General features: G+C 40.9%; 1 protein-coding gene across 9 annotated transcripts in view; it reads left to right on the plus strand.

The window, feature by feature from the left end:
* Window positions 1–18,008, plus strand: part of ERC2 (ELKS/RAB6-interacting/CAST family member 2) — a 1,069,021-nt gene that overhangs the window by 880,872 nt on the left and 170,141 nt on the right. Inside the window, exon 19 of one of the 9 annotated variants that reach the window (XM_079116403.1) lies at window positions 16,491–16,857. The exons of the other annotated variants lie outside the window; for them this stretch is intronic. Within the exon in view, the coding sequence (XP_078972529.1) occupies window positions 16,491–16,502 (12 nt within the window). The 3' untranslated portion in view covers window positions 16,503–16,857. Of the gene's footprint in view, window positions 1–16,490; window positions 16,858–18,008 lie in introns of those variants that run through there. 9 annotated transcript variants of the gene reach the window in all.

Consider the following 18,008-nt stretch of genomic DNA (forward strand, 5'->3'; position numbering starts at 1 on the left):
TGAAAAGCTGGAATGACCAAAACAAAAATCACCTATAGTTTTTCACTATATTCACACTGATTCACCAAATATAAAAACTATTTATAGTGTATGGTATTAAAACTCTTGAAGGTGAATCTTATGTGTATTAGGAAATTAATGAAATGCTTAGGATAATTTAGTCAGTATTAGCAGTTTTTCTTCCTTTACTGTGCCTAATTGGGCAAGGGTATAGAAGCCTCTGAGTAAGTGTGGATGTCTTTGGACATGGCTTAGTGCGATTACTTGTATGAAGAGCGGGCTTCATTGTTGGGTAAAGAGGTGCTTATTATGCTCCTAAAACTTTTTTTAGATGATTCTGTTTTATTCTGTTGTTGCTAGTATCCCAGAGAAGTTAAGATTCAGTCTCTGGAATGTTTTACCAGTAGTACAACTCCAGGGGGAGCTATTTATATAGACCAGAACATTAGAAGCCTTCCCCAGTGTTGTACAGGGAGGCAGCCAGACCTTGAGGCTCTCCAGCCCCTGGGCTTGGCCAGATCCTTGTACACTGAAGCATTTGTCTTCAGAGACCCCAACACTGCAGAAGGTGTTTGCATAAACCATCTAGATTTAAGAATGAGGTCATCATTTTTTGCTCTCAGAAATGGCTCTTGCTTTGGAGATCTGAAAAATAGATATCAACAGTATTTCCTTATCTTGTATCTGTGTTTTTATTTTGTTTTGCTTTATTTATTAGGTTCTCACAACCATTGCCACCTCCTACTAACTAGATCTCTTCACTCTTATTCTTGGTCCCAGCCTTTTGGCTCACTGCTCTGTGCTCTTCAGCCTTGTCCCATGAAGTGTCAATGTGAGGCCTGCAGACCTTATGTTGGCTATTCCTCTGAGTCATATATGCCAGGAGGCCACCCTTGGCTTCCCCTCTCCCCGAGAGAGACAGGAGCAGAGAGCACAATAAAGGCAGAATTGGGAACCAAATTAGAGGAGTGGTCACACAGGACCTGCTAAGATAGCAAACAGCCTGTCTCATGACAGAGATACATGTCCTAATATGTCCTGCTGGAAATGGGATACCAGGTCAGATTTACCTGCATTGTGAATGATACTTCCTGAAAAAGTGGGCCTCCTGCTGCTTTTCCAAACACCTGTAATCACAAGCTAGAGTATTTTGTCTGCCTGGATGGCCCTCTTATGTTGGTCCACAGACACTAGAGGTTGCCATAGGGAAGAAATTGTTGCTCAGGAGAGGGACCCTTCGGAAGTGTTAACATTCCTGGAAGAGTGTCTGGCTAAAGTGTGTCCTTGGGACTTGTTACCCACCTTTCTCACTACTGCTGTCAGGACACAGTGACATCTTCCCATCTACCACCTCAGTGAACACTCTCAGTAGGTAACTCATCCCATTTCCAGGTGAGAAATTCTTGCCCTGTGTATGGCAGTGAGCTACTAGAATCCTGCTGCTAGCTGTTTGCTTTTGCAACTATAGTTGGGGCACAAATTCTATGCCAGCCAATATGTAGAGACTGAAGAGAAGCATGATGGGCAGGACAGCATCCTGCCTTCAGGGAGTTTGCTATCCAGTCCTGGGATAAGAATCCAGGTCCTCTCATATCTAGTTCTGTTATTTTCTGGGTCATGTCCATCAGAGCAAGATGGATTAAAGGTAGTTATAACTTACTTAGGGCCCCATGACTTAGGAATTGACTCTACAGTAGGTTTCATAGTAAAGGTGAAACTTCCCTGACCAGGAAGATAATTGTGTGGTTTTCAGTTGTAGTCACCAAGGCTATGAGCTGTATTGCCAAACCCTTTCAATTAGTGAAGGAGAGGTAGACAAGGAATCCTGGAAGGCTGTTTGGTGGTTTCCAGTGATGGAAATGGCTAGATCTTTTGGGCTAGATGCTCTTTTAGATTACATTGTTCCAGAGTTAGGAAACGATGCCCTCTTCTATACTTGAGATTTGGGACCTAGTAACCAACAGTTGTCATAAAACTCTGTCCTAGAAGGTGTTATTAAAGGCTAGGAAGTCCTTCTCAATTGATTACAAGTCCTACATGTAATTGTTAAGTCACATATACTAATATGTATGAGGAGTAACTTCTTGTTGGGAGAAAATAATAACCTTATGTCAGCCTGCGACAACATGAGAGTCTTAATCATGGGTTGATTTGGGTGGGTTTCAATTAATGTACCCAAGTTAGCTGAGATGACTTAAAAGGGAATGATCTTTTCAGGGGTTCCTGATCCTCTTCCCATGGATCTTCCAGCACTGACCTTCCTGCAACTCCAAGGGTTGAGCCACAGTGTCTTCTAGAAGAGGAATTATGAAATATTGACATTGCCGCTTGAGTTTTATTAAGAGATCAGAACACATGAAAATGAGGAAATATGAAAAGTCAGAAAGTTTGCTGTATGTCCAGAGAAACTCAGTTTTCCTTAGGAAATTCAAGTATTGCCAGGCACTTGCAGAATTATATTCTTTTTCCACTTCTTCCCTGTCCCTTTCTCCTTTACTATAATTTTGATTTCTCCTTGAGAGAAACTCAATCCAAGTATTATAAGTCTAGACTAGCATTTCCCAAAGTAACTTTCAGAACATTAGTCCCATGAGGAAAGTCTTCAGACAAAGATTAGGTGTGCAAAGAGTTTTGGGAAAATGCTGTATATTTTAACTCTGTCCTCTAGCATCCTCAAGCAATTAGCAGAACAAAGGATCTAAAAAGTAGTATAAGAAGGAAAATTCTCCATTTTTATTTAATCTAGAATTTCCCAGACTTATTTGATCATTGATTTTTATTCCTTTCCTAATAACATCTGTGCTTGGAGAAATAGTGTTCTCAGAGTATCAAATGAAAAGAGACTACCTACTTTAAAATAAGACCAACCTAGTTTCTAACAGCATTCTTCATTAGAAGGTAGAGTTTTTAGATAGTTTGCCCTGTGCTTTATATAGCAGAAGATGAAAGTGCCTCTTCCATTCATTTCCTGGGATTTTTTTCTCAAAACCTAAAATACCCAAGAATGAGATATCCCACCAAGAACCCTGAACTAAAACAGGCATCAAGGATCAAGACACAGGAAATCAACAATAGTCATAAATCTGCAACCCTTAAGGGATTACAAAGGAATCTCAGAAAGGCATGGGAGGATTTTAGAGAAGGTGTAAGTGTAGTTAGTGCTACAGTCTAGCTCCCTACCTGAGAAAGGAACAGTTAATAGTCGAAGGCCTATGACCCCCAGGAGGGCCACAGCCATTAAATATGTCCAAGTTATACATTTAGACAAAATCCCAGTAGTGACTTACGAACTCCTTCGAACAAAGTAGTAGTCACAGGGGCAGACAACAGATATTTCCCATGACACTATATAGGTCAAAAAGTAAATGAAACCTGCTGGAGACACAGTAGTGATCTGATTTTTATTGAGGTAACCAAGATTGATTATACAAAGCCAAGTAGAAACTCAGCTTCTCCTAAATGCCTTCTGTGCCTTTCATCATCAGTATCATCTATTATTTCTCCTAAATATTATATTTCCTTGCCTTAAATCATATCAATAATATCAAGACTTTCTGCATTCTTTCTTGTAGACATCTTATAATTTTTATTGTCTCAGGAAAAGTCCTATTTTAGTAAGCTTTTCCTAATGTCTCCCACATATGAACTAGCCCCATTAATAAGAAGGCATAGCATCAGAGTGAGTGCCACACTGTCCCCAAAGTAAAATGCTGGGCACTGTTCAGGCTGCCCTTTTCACTTCTAGGATTCACGTTTCTGCACTGGATATTGGATTGGAAGTTAGGTCTTTTAAGGACCTGCATGCTTTCTTATGCAAAATGCACTTTTATTTGTTCAAGTACCTGCCACTCTCATTCTAGCAGGGTGGTGCCAAGTGCCATAGAAAGCAGAGTATTTGGCCACTGTTGATGACCAGGAGAAAACTCTTTTCTCCTTTCTACCCCTCCTTCATTGAATGAAAATGCCCATACACTGGACTTGGGAAGTTCAAGGGATTTTCCTACTTTAATATTATTAATGGTCCTAAGACACAAAACTAAAAATCAACGGCTCGAAGATACGAGCTTAAGCCTCTGAGTTGGGATGTTAGTGGCAAATTTCTCTGTTTATTGGTATGGATATCTGTGCAACTATATGCATATTTATGGTTGCATGACCAAATCCTATCCACCTTTCATAAAATGAAAATATGCTTTTCCTTTCTACACTGAATTATAGTAAATTTTATCTTATTTTGACTTCTCAGTGTTGAAGTAAAATTTCATCTCATCAGTTTTCTTTCCACTTAGTCCAGCCTTTGTTGTCTTTATTTCCATTCTTCTCTTTGGTGTCTTTATTCCTTTCTTCCTACCCTCTCCATTTTATTTTTTATTTTTTTTTATTATTATTAATGGTAAATATTGGACATCATTTTATTTTATTTTATTTTTTTTATTTTTTTTATTGTTTTTTTTTTATTGTAAACAAATGGGATACATGTTGTTTCTCTGTTGTACATGGCGTAAAGGCATACCATTTGTGTAATCATAAATTTACATAGAGTAATGTTGTTTGATTCATTCTGTTATTTTTTCCCTTCCCCCCACCCTTCCCACCCCTCTTTACCCTCTATACAGTACTTCCTTCCTCCATACTTGCCCCCCTCCCTAACCCTAACTCTAACCCTAACACTAACCCTTCCCTACCCCCCATTATGTGTCATCCTCCACTTATTAGTGATATCATTCGTCCTTTCGCTTTTTGAGATTGGCTTATCTCACTTAGCATGATATTCTCCAATTTCATCCATTTGCCTGCAAATGCCATAATTTTATCATTCTTTATGGCTGAGTAATATTCCATTGTATATATATACCACAGTTTCTTTATCCACTCATCAATTGAAGGGCATCTAGGTTGGTTCCACAGTCTGGCTATTGTGAATTGAGCAGCTATGAACATTGATGTGGCTGTATCTCTGTAGTATGCTGATTTTAAGTCCTTTGGGTATAGGCCAAGGAGTGGGATAGCTGGGTCAAATGGAGGGTACATTCCAAGTTTTCTAAGGAATCTCCACACTGCTTTCCAGAGTGGCTGCACTAATTTGCAGCCCCACCAGCAGTGTATGAGTGTACCTTTCTCCCCACATCCTCGCCAACACCTGTTGTTGCTCGTATTCTTGATAATCGCCATTCTAATTGGGGTGAGATGGAATCTTAGGGTAGTTTTGATTTGCATTTCTCTTATTACTAGAGATGTTGAGCATTTTTCCATATGTTTGTTGATTGCTTGTAGATCTTCTTCTGTGAAGTGTCTATTCATTTCCTTAGCACATTTGTTGACTGGATTATTTGAATTCTTGGAGTAGAGTTTTTTGAGTTCTTTATAGATTCTGGAGATTAGTGCTCTATCTGAAGTATGATTGGCAAAGATATTCTCCCACTCTGTAGGCTCTTTCTTCGCATTGCTGATAGTTTCCTTTGCTGAGAGAAAGCTTTTTAGTTTGAATCTATCCCAGTGGTTGATTCTAGCTTTTATTTCTTGTGCTATGGGAGTTCCTGTTAAGAAGTCTGGTCCTAGACTAACAGGTGAAGATTTGGCCTACTTTTCTTCTATAATCTGCAGGGTCCTCTGGTCTGATTCCGAGGTCCTTAATCCATTTGAGTTTAGTTTCGTGGCATGGTGAGAGATATAGGTTTAGTTTCATTCTGTTGCATATGGATTTCCAATTCTCCCCAGCACCATTTGTTGAAGAGGCTATCTTTCTCCATTGCATATTTTTGGCCCCTTTGTCTAGTATGAGAAATTGGTATTATGTGGGTTTGTGTCCGTGTCCTCTATTCTGTATCATTGATCTACCTTTCTATTTGGTACCAATACCATGCCATTTTTGTTACTATTGCTTGTAGTAGAGTTGAAGATCTGGTATTGCAATACCCCCTGTTTCACTCTTCCTGCTAGGATTTGCTTTAGCTATTCTGGTTTCTTATTCTTCCAGATGAATTTCATAATTGCTTGCTCTATTTCTGTAAGGTACGTCATTGGGATTTATTGGAATTGCATTGAATTTGTATAGCACTTTAGTAGTATGCCATTTTGACAATATTAATTCTTCCTATCCAAGAACATGGAAGATCTTCCATCTTCTAAGGTGGTTCTTTAATTTCTTTCTTAGTGTTGTATAGTTCTCATTGTAGAGGTCTTTCACCTCTTTTGTGAGATTGATTCCCAATATTTTATTTTTTTCGAGGCTATTGTGAATGGGGTAGTTTTTCCTAATTTCTCTTTCTGAAGATTCATCACTTATGGAATAAAATGCGTTGGATTTATGGGCATTGATCTTGTAACCTGCTACTTTACTGATTCACTTATGAGTTCTAAGAGTTTTCTGGTGGAATTTCCAGGTTCCTCTAAATATATAATCATGTCATCAGCGAACAGGGATAGTTTGAGTTCTTCTTTTCCAATTCGTATCCCTTTAATTTCTTTGGTTGTCTAATTGCTCTGGCCAGAGTCTCAAGAACGATGTTGAATAGAAGTGGTGAAAGAGGGCATCCCTGCCTTGTTCCAGTTTTTAGGGGGAATGCTTTCAGTTTTTCACCATTTAGAATGATATTAGCCATGGGCTTAGCATAAATGGCCTTTACAATGTTAAGGAATGTTCCCACTATCCCTATTTTTTCTAGTGTTTTGAGCATGAAGGGGTGCTGTATTTTATCAAATGCTTTTTCTGCATCTATTGAAATAATCATGTGATTCTTGACTTTAAGTCTATTAATATGGTGAATTACGTTTATTGATTTCCTGATGTTGAACCAACCTTGCATCCCTGGGATGAAACCCACTTGATCATGGTGCACTATCTTTTTAATATGTTTTTGTATGCGATTTGCTAAAATTTTGTTGAGAATTTTTGCGTCGATGTTCATTAAGGATATTGGTCTGAAATTTTCTTTCCTTGATGAGTCTCTGTCTGGTTTAGGTATCAGTGTGATATTGGCTTCATAGAATGAGTTTGGGAGGGTTCCCTCCTCTTCTATTTTATGGAATACTTTGAGAAGTATTGGAATGAGCTCCTCTTGAAAGGTTTTGTAGAACTCGGCTGAGAACCCATCTGGTCCCGGACTTTTCTTTGTTGGTAGGCTTTTGATGACTTCTTCTATTTCAGTACTTGAAATTGGTCTATTTAAATTGTTTATGTCCTCCTCATTCAGTTTAGGCAATTCATATGTCTCTAGAAACCTGTTGATGTCTTCGAAATTTTCTATTTTGTTGGAGTATAGATTTTCAAAATAGCTTCTAATTATGTTTTGTATTTCAATCCTGTCTGTTGTGATATTTCCTTGTTCATTCCGAATTTTAGTGATTTGGGTTTTCTCTCGTCTTCTCTTTGTTAGTGTGGCTAAAGGTTTATCAATTTTGTTTATTTTTTCGAAGAACCAACTATTTATTTTGTCAATTTTTTGTATTGTTTCTTTTGTTTCAATTTCATTGATTTCAGCTCTGAGTTTAACTATTTCCTGTCTTCTACTACTTTTGGTGCTGTTCTGTTCTTCTTTTTCTAGGGCTTTGAGCTGTAGTGTTAGGTCGTTTATTTGTTGAGTTTTACTTCTTTTATTAAATGCGCTCCATGAAATAAAGTTCCCTCTAAGTACTGCTTTCATAGTGTCCCAGAGATTTTGATATGATGTTTCTTTGTTCTCATTTACCTCTAAGAATTTTTTAATTTCCTTCCTAATATCTTCTGTTATCCATTCATCATATAATAGCATATTGTTTAATCTCCAGATGTTGGAATAGTTTCTGTGTTTTACTCTTTCATTTATTTCTAACTTCAATCCATTATGATCTGATAGAATACTTGCTAGGGTCTCTATCTTCTTGTATTTGCTAACATTAGCTTTGTGGCATAATATATGGTCTATTTTAGAGAAGGATCCATGTGCTGCTGAGAAGAAAGTGTATTCGCTCTTGGTTGGATGGTATATTCTATAAATGTCCGTTAAGTCTAAATGATTGATTGTGTTATTGAGATCTATGGTTTCTTTGTTCAATTTTTGTCTGGAAGATCTGTCCAGTGGTGAGAGAGGCGTGTTAAAATCACCTAGTATTATTGTGTTATGGTCTATTTGGTTTCTGAAATTGAGAAGGATTTGTTTGACATACATGGATGAGCCAGTGTTTGGGGCATAGATGTTTATGATTGTTATATCTTGCTGATTTATGCTTCCCTTAAGCAGTATGAAATGACCTTCTTTATCCCTTCTGACTAACTTTGGCTTGAAGTCCACATTATCTGAAATGAGGATGGATACTCCAGATTTTTTGCTGAGTCCATGTGCATGGTATGTTTTTCCCCATCCTTTCACCTTTAGTCTATGGGTATCTTTTTCTATGAGGTGAGTCTCTTGCAGGCAACATATTGTAGGATCTTTCTTTTTAATCCAGTCTGCCAGTCTATGTCTTTTGATTGATGAATTCAGGCCATTAACATTCAGGGTTATTATAGAGAAATGATTTGGTTTCCCGGTCATTTGGTTCATTTTTAAAATTTTGTTTATTTATTTGTTTGACACAACTTGTTTCCTCCTTTATTTGACAATTCCTTTAGGATAATTCCTCCCTTTGCTGATTTGCTTCTTTGTTTTTCATCTCTTCCTCATGGAATATTTTGCTGAGAATGTTCTGTAATGCTGGCTTTCTTTTTGTAAATTCTTTTAGCTTTTGTTTATCATGAAAGGATTTTATTTCATCGTCAAATTTGAAGGTAAGTTTTGCTGGGTATAAGATTCTTGGTTGGCATCCATTTTCTTTCAGGGCTTGAAAAATGTTGTTCCAGGCCCTTCTAGCTTTTAGGGTCTGGATTGAAAAATCTGCTGATATGCGTATTGGTTTCCCCCTGAATGTAATTTGGTTCTTTTCTCTCACAGCCTTTAAAATTCTGTCTTTATTTTGTATGTTCGGTATTTTCATTATAATGTCCCTTGGTGTGGGTCTGTTGTAATTTTGTGTATTTGGAGTCCTATAAGCCTCTTGAACTTGATTTTCCATTTCATTCTTCAGATTTGGGAAATTTTCTGATATTATTTCATTGAATAAATTGTTCATTCCTTTGGCTTGTTTCTCTAGGCCTTCCTCAATCCCAATAATTCTTAAATTTGGCCTTTTCATGATATCCCATAGTTTTTGTAGATTCTGTTCATGATTTCTTACCATCTTCTCTGTTTGTTCAACTTTGTTTTCAAGGTTAAATATTTTGTCTTCAATGTCTGAGGTTCTGTCTTCCAGGTGTTCTATCCTATTGGATATGCTTTCTATGGAGTTCTTAATTTGGTTGATTGTTTCCTTCATGTCAAGGATTTCTGTTTGGTTTTTTTTCAATATCTCTAACTCTTTATTGAAATGATCTTTTGCTTCCTGTATTTGCTCTTTTAATTGTCGATTGGTGCGATCATTCAATGCTTGCATTTGCTCTTTCATCTCATCGTTTGCTTCTCTGATCATTTTAATTATGTACATTCTGAACTCCTTTTCTGTCATTTCTTCTGCCATGCTGTCATTGGGTTTTATTGATTTAACATCTAGATTTGTTTGCAGCATTTTCTTTCCTTGTTTTCTCATATTGTTCAGGTATCAGTGTACCGCTGAGATATTACACATTTCCTCTATTGACTTACAATGTCCCTGAAGATTTCTATATATATCCCCCCTTAGCCTTCAGTAGGCTGAAGTCATGGAGGAAGTTGATAATGCGGTGCTCCACAAGGAAGCTGCCTCTCTAGGAGTGGTGGCCTTCAGGTGGGGTATAATCCCTGCTAGTGGGCAGAGGTGCCTCCACTTGTTAACCAATGGTCATCCAAAGGGGACCTAGGCTGCAGGCTGAGGCAAGGCCTGTTTGGGCCTGAGTCTCTGGTTTTACCGTCCTTGTGGGGAAACCTCACCCAGCAGGGAAGACTCACCCGGTGGGGAGGTCTCGCTGGTCAGTTCCCTCCTAGAGGTTCCCCTCAATTTACAGCTACCGCCTGGGCTGGGCTGCCTTCCTCTGCAAAGTTCCCAGGGGCCTGGCCCTACCTCCTGGGCCTGGGAGCCTCACCCTTCGCAGATGAATCTCCTTAGGCTGCCCCTCCTCAGAGAATTTGCCCACAGGCCTGGAACCTTCGCTCCGCCCTAAGCCTGTCTCTGTGCGGCTCTTCCACCCAGAAGCCTCCTAGATCCTGGGACCCTGCTCTGCACCTAATCGCCTGTCTGTGTGGCCCCTCCTCTGAGCAGCCACCTGGGGCCCCGAACAATCGCTCTGAGTCCCAGAGACCCGCCACAGGCCTCTTCCTCCAGACAGCCGCCCAGTATTCCGGTGCGGTCACTAGGAGTCCAAGAAACTCACTTCGTGCCTCCTCCTCCCACCAACCACCCGTAGCCCGGGGCAATCAATCACTCCGAGTCGAAGTGACCCTCCCCTTTCCTCCTCCTTCTCCAGATAACCCCCCGGGTGTTCAGGAGCAGTCGCTCTGAGTGGCTCTGAATCCACGTGACCCGCTGCACAGGTCCTCTGGGCAACCGCCCGGAGCTCTGGTGCGGCCACTCAAGACCAAGCGTCCCACCACGCTTCTCCTCCAGGCAGCCCCCCTGTGTTCAGGCGCTGTCACTTTAAGTCCAAACAACTCACCACTCGCCTTCTCCTCTGAGCAGCCGCCTGGAGCGCTAATGCAGTCACTGCGAGTCCACACGACCCTCCGCGCTCCTCCTCCTCCTCCTCCTACTCCTCCGGGCAGGCCCCGGGGTTCAGAAGTGGTCTGAGTCCAAACAGCTCGCCACGCCGCCCCTTCTCTGGCAACCGCCTGTAGCTCTGGTGTAGTCACCCGAATACAAGCAGCCGCGCTCCTCTTCCTCCTCCTCGTCCTCAGGGCAGGCCCCGGGGTTCAGAAGCGTCGTTCTGAGTCCAAACAGCTCGCCGCGCAGCTTCTCCTCTGGCAACCGCCTGTAGCTCTGGTGCAGTCACTCCGAATCCAAGTGGCCACGTTCCTCCTCCTCCTCCTCAGGGCAGGCCCCGGTGTTCTGAGTCCACACAGCTCTCCTCGCCCCCTACCCTCTCCATTTTAAATGTCCCATTTATTATTCTCTATATTTGCTCTCCCTTCGCCAATAAAAATGATACTTACTTGAAAACTCTCCCAACCACCATGGAATCACCAGAGCAAGATTTTCAGTAAGAAAATACAGAGAGGAAGGGAAATTGCTCTGGGTCACAGGAGGCTGGTGGCGGCGAATTGCTAGTACCTACATCCATTTGCTCACTCACTCATGGGCCTCTGCACACACAAGGGCCTGGAACAAGCCAGATCCCAGAGCAAAGTAGAAGATACTTCTCTTGGACAGGGCAGCCAGAGTGTTAGGAGTACTTCTGAATAGTAACTCTCCTCTGGCAGAAACTGGGTTTTCCATTTTGCATTCTTAATTTGAGGGGATCTGCTCTGCTGATCTAGTCCTAGAGAATTGATTGTGTGCATCTAAATATTACCTACTCCACTTGGCAGTTTCCAGAATCTGTCTGCAGATATAGTGATCATTGGTCCTTTCTCTGCTGTTCCTGGTTACTTCCTGGTCCCAGCATGCACTGGCTGTCAGCTGAAGTGTGAGTTTGTACCACTCGATACATTTCAGAGCACTGAACATCCACTTCCATGTTTTGCTGAAAATTCCCATAGAATTCTGTCTGGAACACTTGTCATAAGCCATCAAATGACTTGGTCACTAAAGAACCCAGACCTACATTTGGCCTTATTTTCAAACCAGGTCATGGGACAGATATACAGATTATGTTTCAAGATACAATAAAATGATCTCAGTTACCCAAGTCTCAATGATTATAGAAATCTGTTTTTTATTTCTGTGTAGGGACCCTGGATTCTAACATGCAGACCAGTGCTCAGGACTGATCCTATGATCTGCTTCAGAGGATGTAGTGCTCACCGCCTTGGTTATGAAATGTATGGTCCCCAAACACATCCCCTCTCCCCTATTCCTACAGGCTCAAGTGCCGTAGGTCCAGTAAGCTCAGAAAGTAAAAGCAGTTTTCCGGTCTTTTTACCCTCCCACTTCTGTCCATCTATTCTGCACATACCTGAGTCTTGGGTACCTGCTCTCAAGTAGAATTAGTCATTGTTTTAAAGAGTGTTCACGTGGTGGGGAAATTTATAGCTACCACTACAAGTAGGCCCTCATTGACATCATGGCTAGAGGCAGGTGACACCCTGACCCCATGTTTCCTGGTCCCAGATCTGTCTGCTAAAACCTGTCTTCTTTCCTTCTCCTCTTGCTCTTCTTCCTCCCTGGGCCATGCATTTTATAGTTAGTCAATAAGATGTTGATAGAGTCCCAAGCAATTTCAGCTGCTCTCCCTGGGTCCTGTGGCTTCTCAGAAAGCCAATGCAAGAGTTCCCCTCTCAACCTCAGCCCTCTCTGTGCAGTGCTGCAAGGGTTTGTGATTGATGTCCTGCTTTCCTTGCACTTCACCAGCAGATTAGCCAAGTGAAGCCCTTGAATTGTAACAAAACAGACGAGAGGTTTAACTTGCTCCATTGCCCTCAGAAGAGGGATTCTATATGTAGAGTTGTTATTCCTAGCTTTGCTTAGGGAGGGGGAAAAAAAGAATTTATTTATGTTTTGAGGTTAAATGAATGTGGGATAAATGTATACATAGTGTCCTGTGTGTATATATGTATATATCGCTGTATGTCAGATGAACTGAGGACTTTTCCACATATGGAAGAATTTTGCAAGATCATGTTTAACTGGAAATTTGTCTCCCTAGCTTCCTAAGAGCATGTCTGAATATATATTATATATACTATACATATGTGTGTTTGTGTGTATGTGCATGTAAATATATTTTCACATTTTCTACATAGGCAAAAAATTAACCATGTGTGTCAGAGCTTACTGAAGTGTAGATATGGAACAGCAAAACCCAGAAATTTTTGTTCCCCATGACAGGAGGCCAATAAGAAAAGTTATGTGTCTTGGACTTTTAATATCAGTTTCTATCCATGCTAGTATGTCTAGAGTTTGCCTGAATAGGAAAGAATAGATTTTTTTTTTCTTTCTTCTTTTGCATTGCAAATTTAATTTCATGGCCCACTTCTTGGAAGGAGGCTTGAGTTTTGGCTTCATGTAGGGAGAAACTTTTGAATTCCATAACCCATGAAGAAACTTCTTGTTGGTACTGATGTTTATTGAATGGGAGAAGTGTTCAGAGATTTCCACCATTGCCCCTCTGGACCAGTACTCTCAGAACAGGAGCCAACAATATTTTGGCATGCATTTGAAAATAAATCTTGGGAGCCACTTGCTCCTTTTCTAGTACTTCTTTTGTCACAAGTAGATTGGAAGATACTGTGTTCAAACTCAGTAGTTTAAATTTTTTAAGAAAGTATCAGAAACAGAAAGATAGGACAGGTGCCACCTTTCTTTTTTCATTATTCCCCAATGACTACTAAACCTTGCCAAAGCCACTAAAATGTAAACCAGAGGGCCTATGTGATTTCTCACCATTGGGAAATAAAGGTGGCAATTTGTTTGTTTTCTTGTTTTTAAGAGCAGAAGCTCTGGAATGACCATTTATGAGGCCACAGGTAAGAAGGAAATGGGACAAATGTCTAAACTGCTGTTGTGGGAGGTATTTAACTGCCTCCTTCCTCTACTAGCAGTTACGGGCTCATCCAACCATCACCAGCTGTAGAGAGAAGGGGTGGGGGCTGCACAGCAGTGGGGAAGCTACTGTGCAGATGAGCAGGTTGTTGCCAAAGTTCTTTAATCTGGGTGTGATGTTCATTCCTCATATGTAAGCACATAAGGGTATAACTTGATAAACCCTGCAAGTAGGGTCTTCGTGTATGAGAAAAGACAGAGCTGCTTAATGCATCAGGATCCTCTGGTTAGAAAAGGATTTTTCCATCAAGAAGACTTGAGCCTATTAAGATTTCAGTCTTACTCTATTTTGGGTAAAGTAGGTTCCTCCCACCCCCTTCAACTGATTTGTCTAGTTTTCCACATTGTTTGCAGTATTAGGGTTCATTAAGAGATTTGTTGCAGTGGTCTTTGGAGTCCACAAGGGGTTTCCAGACAGCGTGCACATCCCCAGCTTGTAGATGGAACTCATCTTGGCAACATTGGAGACTTGGTTTCTTTTCAACTTGCTGCTTTAATCCGGTCACATTTGTCTAGGAGGCAGAATTTCAGCTCCCCCATTGAAAGGGGGTGGCCAACCTTGAAATGTCGGGAAACAGGAAATCCATTTTATATTGCTGAACACATTGCCTGCCTGCCCCCTCTCCTTGAACTGATTTAATAAGGATTGTGTTTGAGTTAACACCCTCAAGCACTTGCAATGCTCTAAAGATAAGGGAACAGCAGAGGAAAGGGACTTGGAAACATCTTTTCAGTATACACTGCATACACTTACAAATTCTGTTAGTTATGTCAAAAAAAATCACCTTACTTATGGATCAATGGGACTTGAAAATTTTTTTGTCATCTATATATTATTGATCTGGATAAACTTTGAATGTCCCAGAGAATCTAAAATATTTAGGAATGGTTTTTACATACTATCTGATTATTTTTATTCTATATCATTTTGCCTTTACTGTGATATGAAATAATTTGTTGCAATACATAGTAACAAACACTTGAATGCTGCCATCAGGAATGATGGGCCCAGTTATGTTTATGTAAGTCTTCAGCAGCTACAATGTAGTTTAATTTACATTCTCCAATTTAATTCTCATAGCAATCCTATGGAGTGTCAGGGCCAAGATGTGGTCCCATTTTCTTTTTTAAGCAACTGAGAAAATGAAAAGTAAAAAAGCTAGAAGATTTGGTTGCTTACCAGCCAGGAAATGATAGAACCAGAGTCATGTTAAAAACACAATTTTCACCGTGTTTAACAAAGCCAAGTGTTAATGACTGATGGATGAGGAGCTAAAATAAAGCCTGTCTTCACTCCCACCCCCTTTTTATGGTTATCTGGCAATGACTCAGCTTTTAGCAGATGTTGACTTTGAGCTCCAAACAATATTGTTGTTCAATGTAGAGCTTTCCAGCATTTCGTCTTCAACTGGTATCTTGTTTCTTTAGCTGAGAGAATGGCACCATGCACTAGAGATTGGTTCATTGAAATTTCTTCTGCTTGAAGGAAATGGAAAGTGATAGTGCTTTTTAAGCACAATGATAGTGCTTAAAAATTGAGAAGAGTACATACATGTTTCAATATAAATGGAGGGATGGCCACCGCTAAAATCTTTATAACATTCTCAACTGTTCAACAAAGCGGTCTTGGGTGACTGGTCTTGGTCTCAGGCCTGTCCTGAGGTTGTCCTTGTAAGGTAAACTTATAGAATAGAACCAGCCTGGGCTGCATAAACTGTCCAGTCTTTGCCTTTCCCCTGAAAGACACCCCAAGTATCTTAAAAACAGACAACATCCATCATCTCCCTTCAGCCAGTGGAATTTCAGTGTTCCCCAAATGGGACACTGAAAAAGTACAAACCCAGATGTGGCATTAGAAGGGTAAGAAGTCATTCTGAGGACATAGGGTCAACACAATCTTGACAACTCTGAGAACTCTGAAATCCAAGCAGCATTCTCTCTCAGTGGAGTTCAGTTACTCAAAAGAATAAGAACCAAGCCTTATTAGTTACTCATCTAGAAATGTTTGTTAGGTTTCCACATCTGAGATCTCGTGGGTGCTATGAAGGAAGTAAGGTGCTGCCTTTTCCTCCAAGGTTCTTAAAATTTGGTAGGGTGCCACTGATAATTCCCATATGTATACTTGCAGTGGCACATGAGGATCCCTTCCTTTCAAGAGTCAGAGGGACCCAGCTGAAGTTGTAGTGTCTCCCTCCAGCCAGGGTCTTCACTGGTTTGGAAGGAGTTCAGTGCAAGATTCAGAGTACTTCAGAGCTGAGCTCAGCAGACCAACAAACACTATTTGGGGGCAAACTGAGCTCTTTGTTCCTGTGACTTTGCAGCTCATATGGCAGAGTCAAAAGGGTATGTGTACTTTTACCATTAGGTTGGAATCTGACCCTCACTCCACAGCTCCTGGCCAGGGGTCTGCCCTGAGCTTTTCTTCCCACAGCCTCACAAGAAACCACACCTGTGTCTCCAGACCAAGGTGAGACTTGTGAAGAAACCGGGACAGCCACCAGCACTCTCTCTAACCTAGAGGAGAGACATGTTAGCTCTTTCTGACCTGGGTATTTATAAAGATCAATAACAGGTATCTGAACCTGGCTAGGACTTTCCTATTCTTTGGGTCCTGAAGCCTATAGCAAATACAAGTCAAGTAATACAGGACTCTGTCACCTGAACAGAGACATTCATCCATGGGCTAAGCACTGCAGGGTGTGGGAGAGATGAAAGACACCAATAAGTAATCTCTAGAGGGAAGGTATGGACTTGAACCTGGAAGAAAACATAGTGTCCTGATGAGGCTCACTGCCTTTCTCTTCCAGGCTCATACCTAAGCCTGTCATTTTCCTTCACATGTTTGTCAATTCCCCACACTGGCCAAGCTTGTAGTTAGAAATGCCAAGAAGATCTGTTTTGCTTGAACCCAGTCTCAGGGCACATCATGAATCCCATACTGAGATCCTGCTTCAGTGATTTGCAGAAGAAGGCTTTCCAGAGCTTGAAATTTCAGAGAAACCATGAGGTATGGGGGTTACTCTGGAGTCTGTCCACCCAGACTTGGTTATGACCATCCTAATTGTTCTGCAAGGAAGCCTGGTTGAACCTCCTGGCAGAGACAGTCACTGAGTTGCCACAAAGACAGTAGGCTATTTGAAAGTGACACTTCCCTGATTTTACTCTCCTTTCTAACTAGAAGAGGTGTGACCTTAAGTTTCTCATTAGAAATGTGGTCCTTCAGTTTCAAGGAGAAAAACAGGCTACCTCAAAGAGAATTGCAGGTGTTTTGAAAAGCATATCCAGTGATGGACACTGCCTGCTGGCTGTGTCTAATATTTCAAAATAGACACCAATGAAAGGTTTATACTGGCTTATACTGTTTATAATGTCCTATTACAGAATTCCTGCTCAGAACTTCCTTGCTAGGGCTAATAAATGCCCCCCCCCAACAACAATACTCTTGTCAGCAATGACTCAGTTCCTTTGCTTTTAGATCTTGTCATCAACATAGCCATTAAGAGCAATTGATTGGTGAGGAGTTTTGTTTTATCTCTGTGTTTAGAGAATCTCATTAGAGTCCAGCATCTAGGACCATAGGATTTCCATGCAAACTCTTGTCCATTCCATCATCCCTTGAGCTATCTATAAGTCCTGAAGTTACTTAATGGTGAAGCCTGCCCTCTCCAGTCTTGCTGTTTTGTGGACACTCTGCTCTGGGCTTTCGTCCACCTTGGACGTTCCCAGCCTCAGATGCTGTGGACAAAAGCACACAGATGACTGTTGGGCTGGAGGCTTTCTTCACATCCACATATTTTGGCAACTTTTGGCAAAGCAGTCACTCTCAAAGGACACACAAGGGATCAAACACCAGGCAGCATCCAGAAAAGCTGCTGAAGAGTAGGTTTGGAAACAAAAACAAGGAAAGGAAACAGTCTCTCCCACATTTGATAGAAGCCTTTTAAAAATCCAACTATTTCTAAATAACTTGGCATAAAGTGAGGGATCAAATGATACTTATCTGTTTATTTTTGGGTCCCCAGATTTACATTTCTATGTGGTAAAATTGCTAAAGAAATTAACATTTGCATACAGAGATGCAGGCAGCAGGGCAGTAAGACAGCTGCAAATGTTTGGAAGACTCAGAGCTGCCTCTCTGATTAGCTCCTGCACTTTTGGTTTTTATTTCCCAAATAGACACTCACTCTGACCCAATGACTTGGTGATGAGGGTCAATTCATGTTTACTCTTTGAAGACTAGAGAGACCAGAAATGATCTCCACTTCCCTTTCTAGTTCTTCTAAATGCTTGTTCAATTTTGAAAACGAAAAACTTTTAAAAATGCA

The sequence above is a fragment of the Sciurus vulgaris genome, assembly GCF_902686455.1.
Source record: "Sciurus vulgaris genome assembly, chromosome: 16".
Classification (NCBI taxonomy): Eukaryota; Metazoa; Chordata; class Mammalia; order Rodentia; family Sciuridae; genus Sciurus; species Sciurus vulgaris.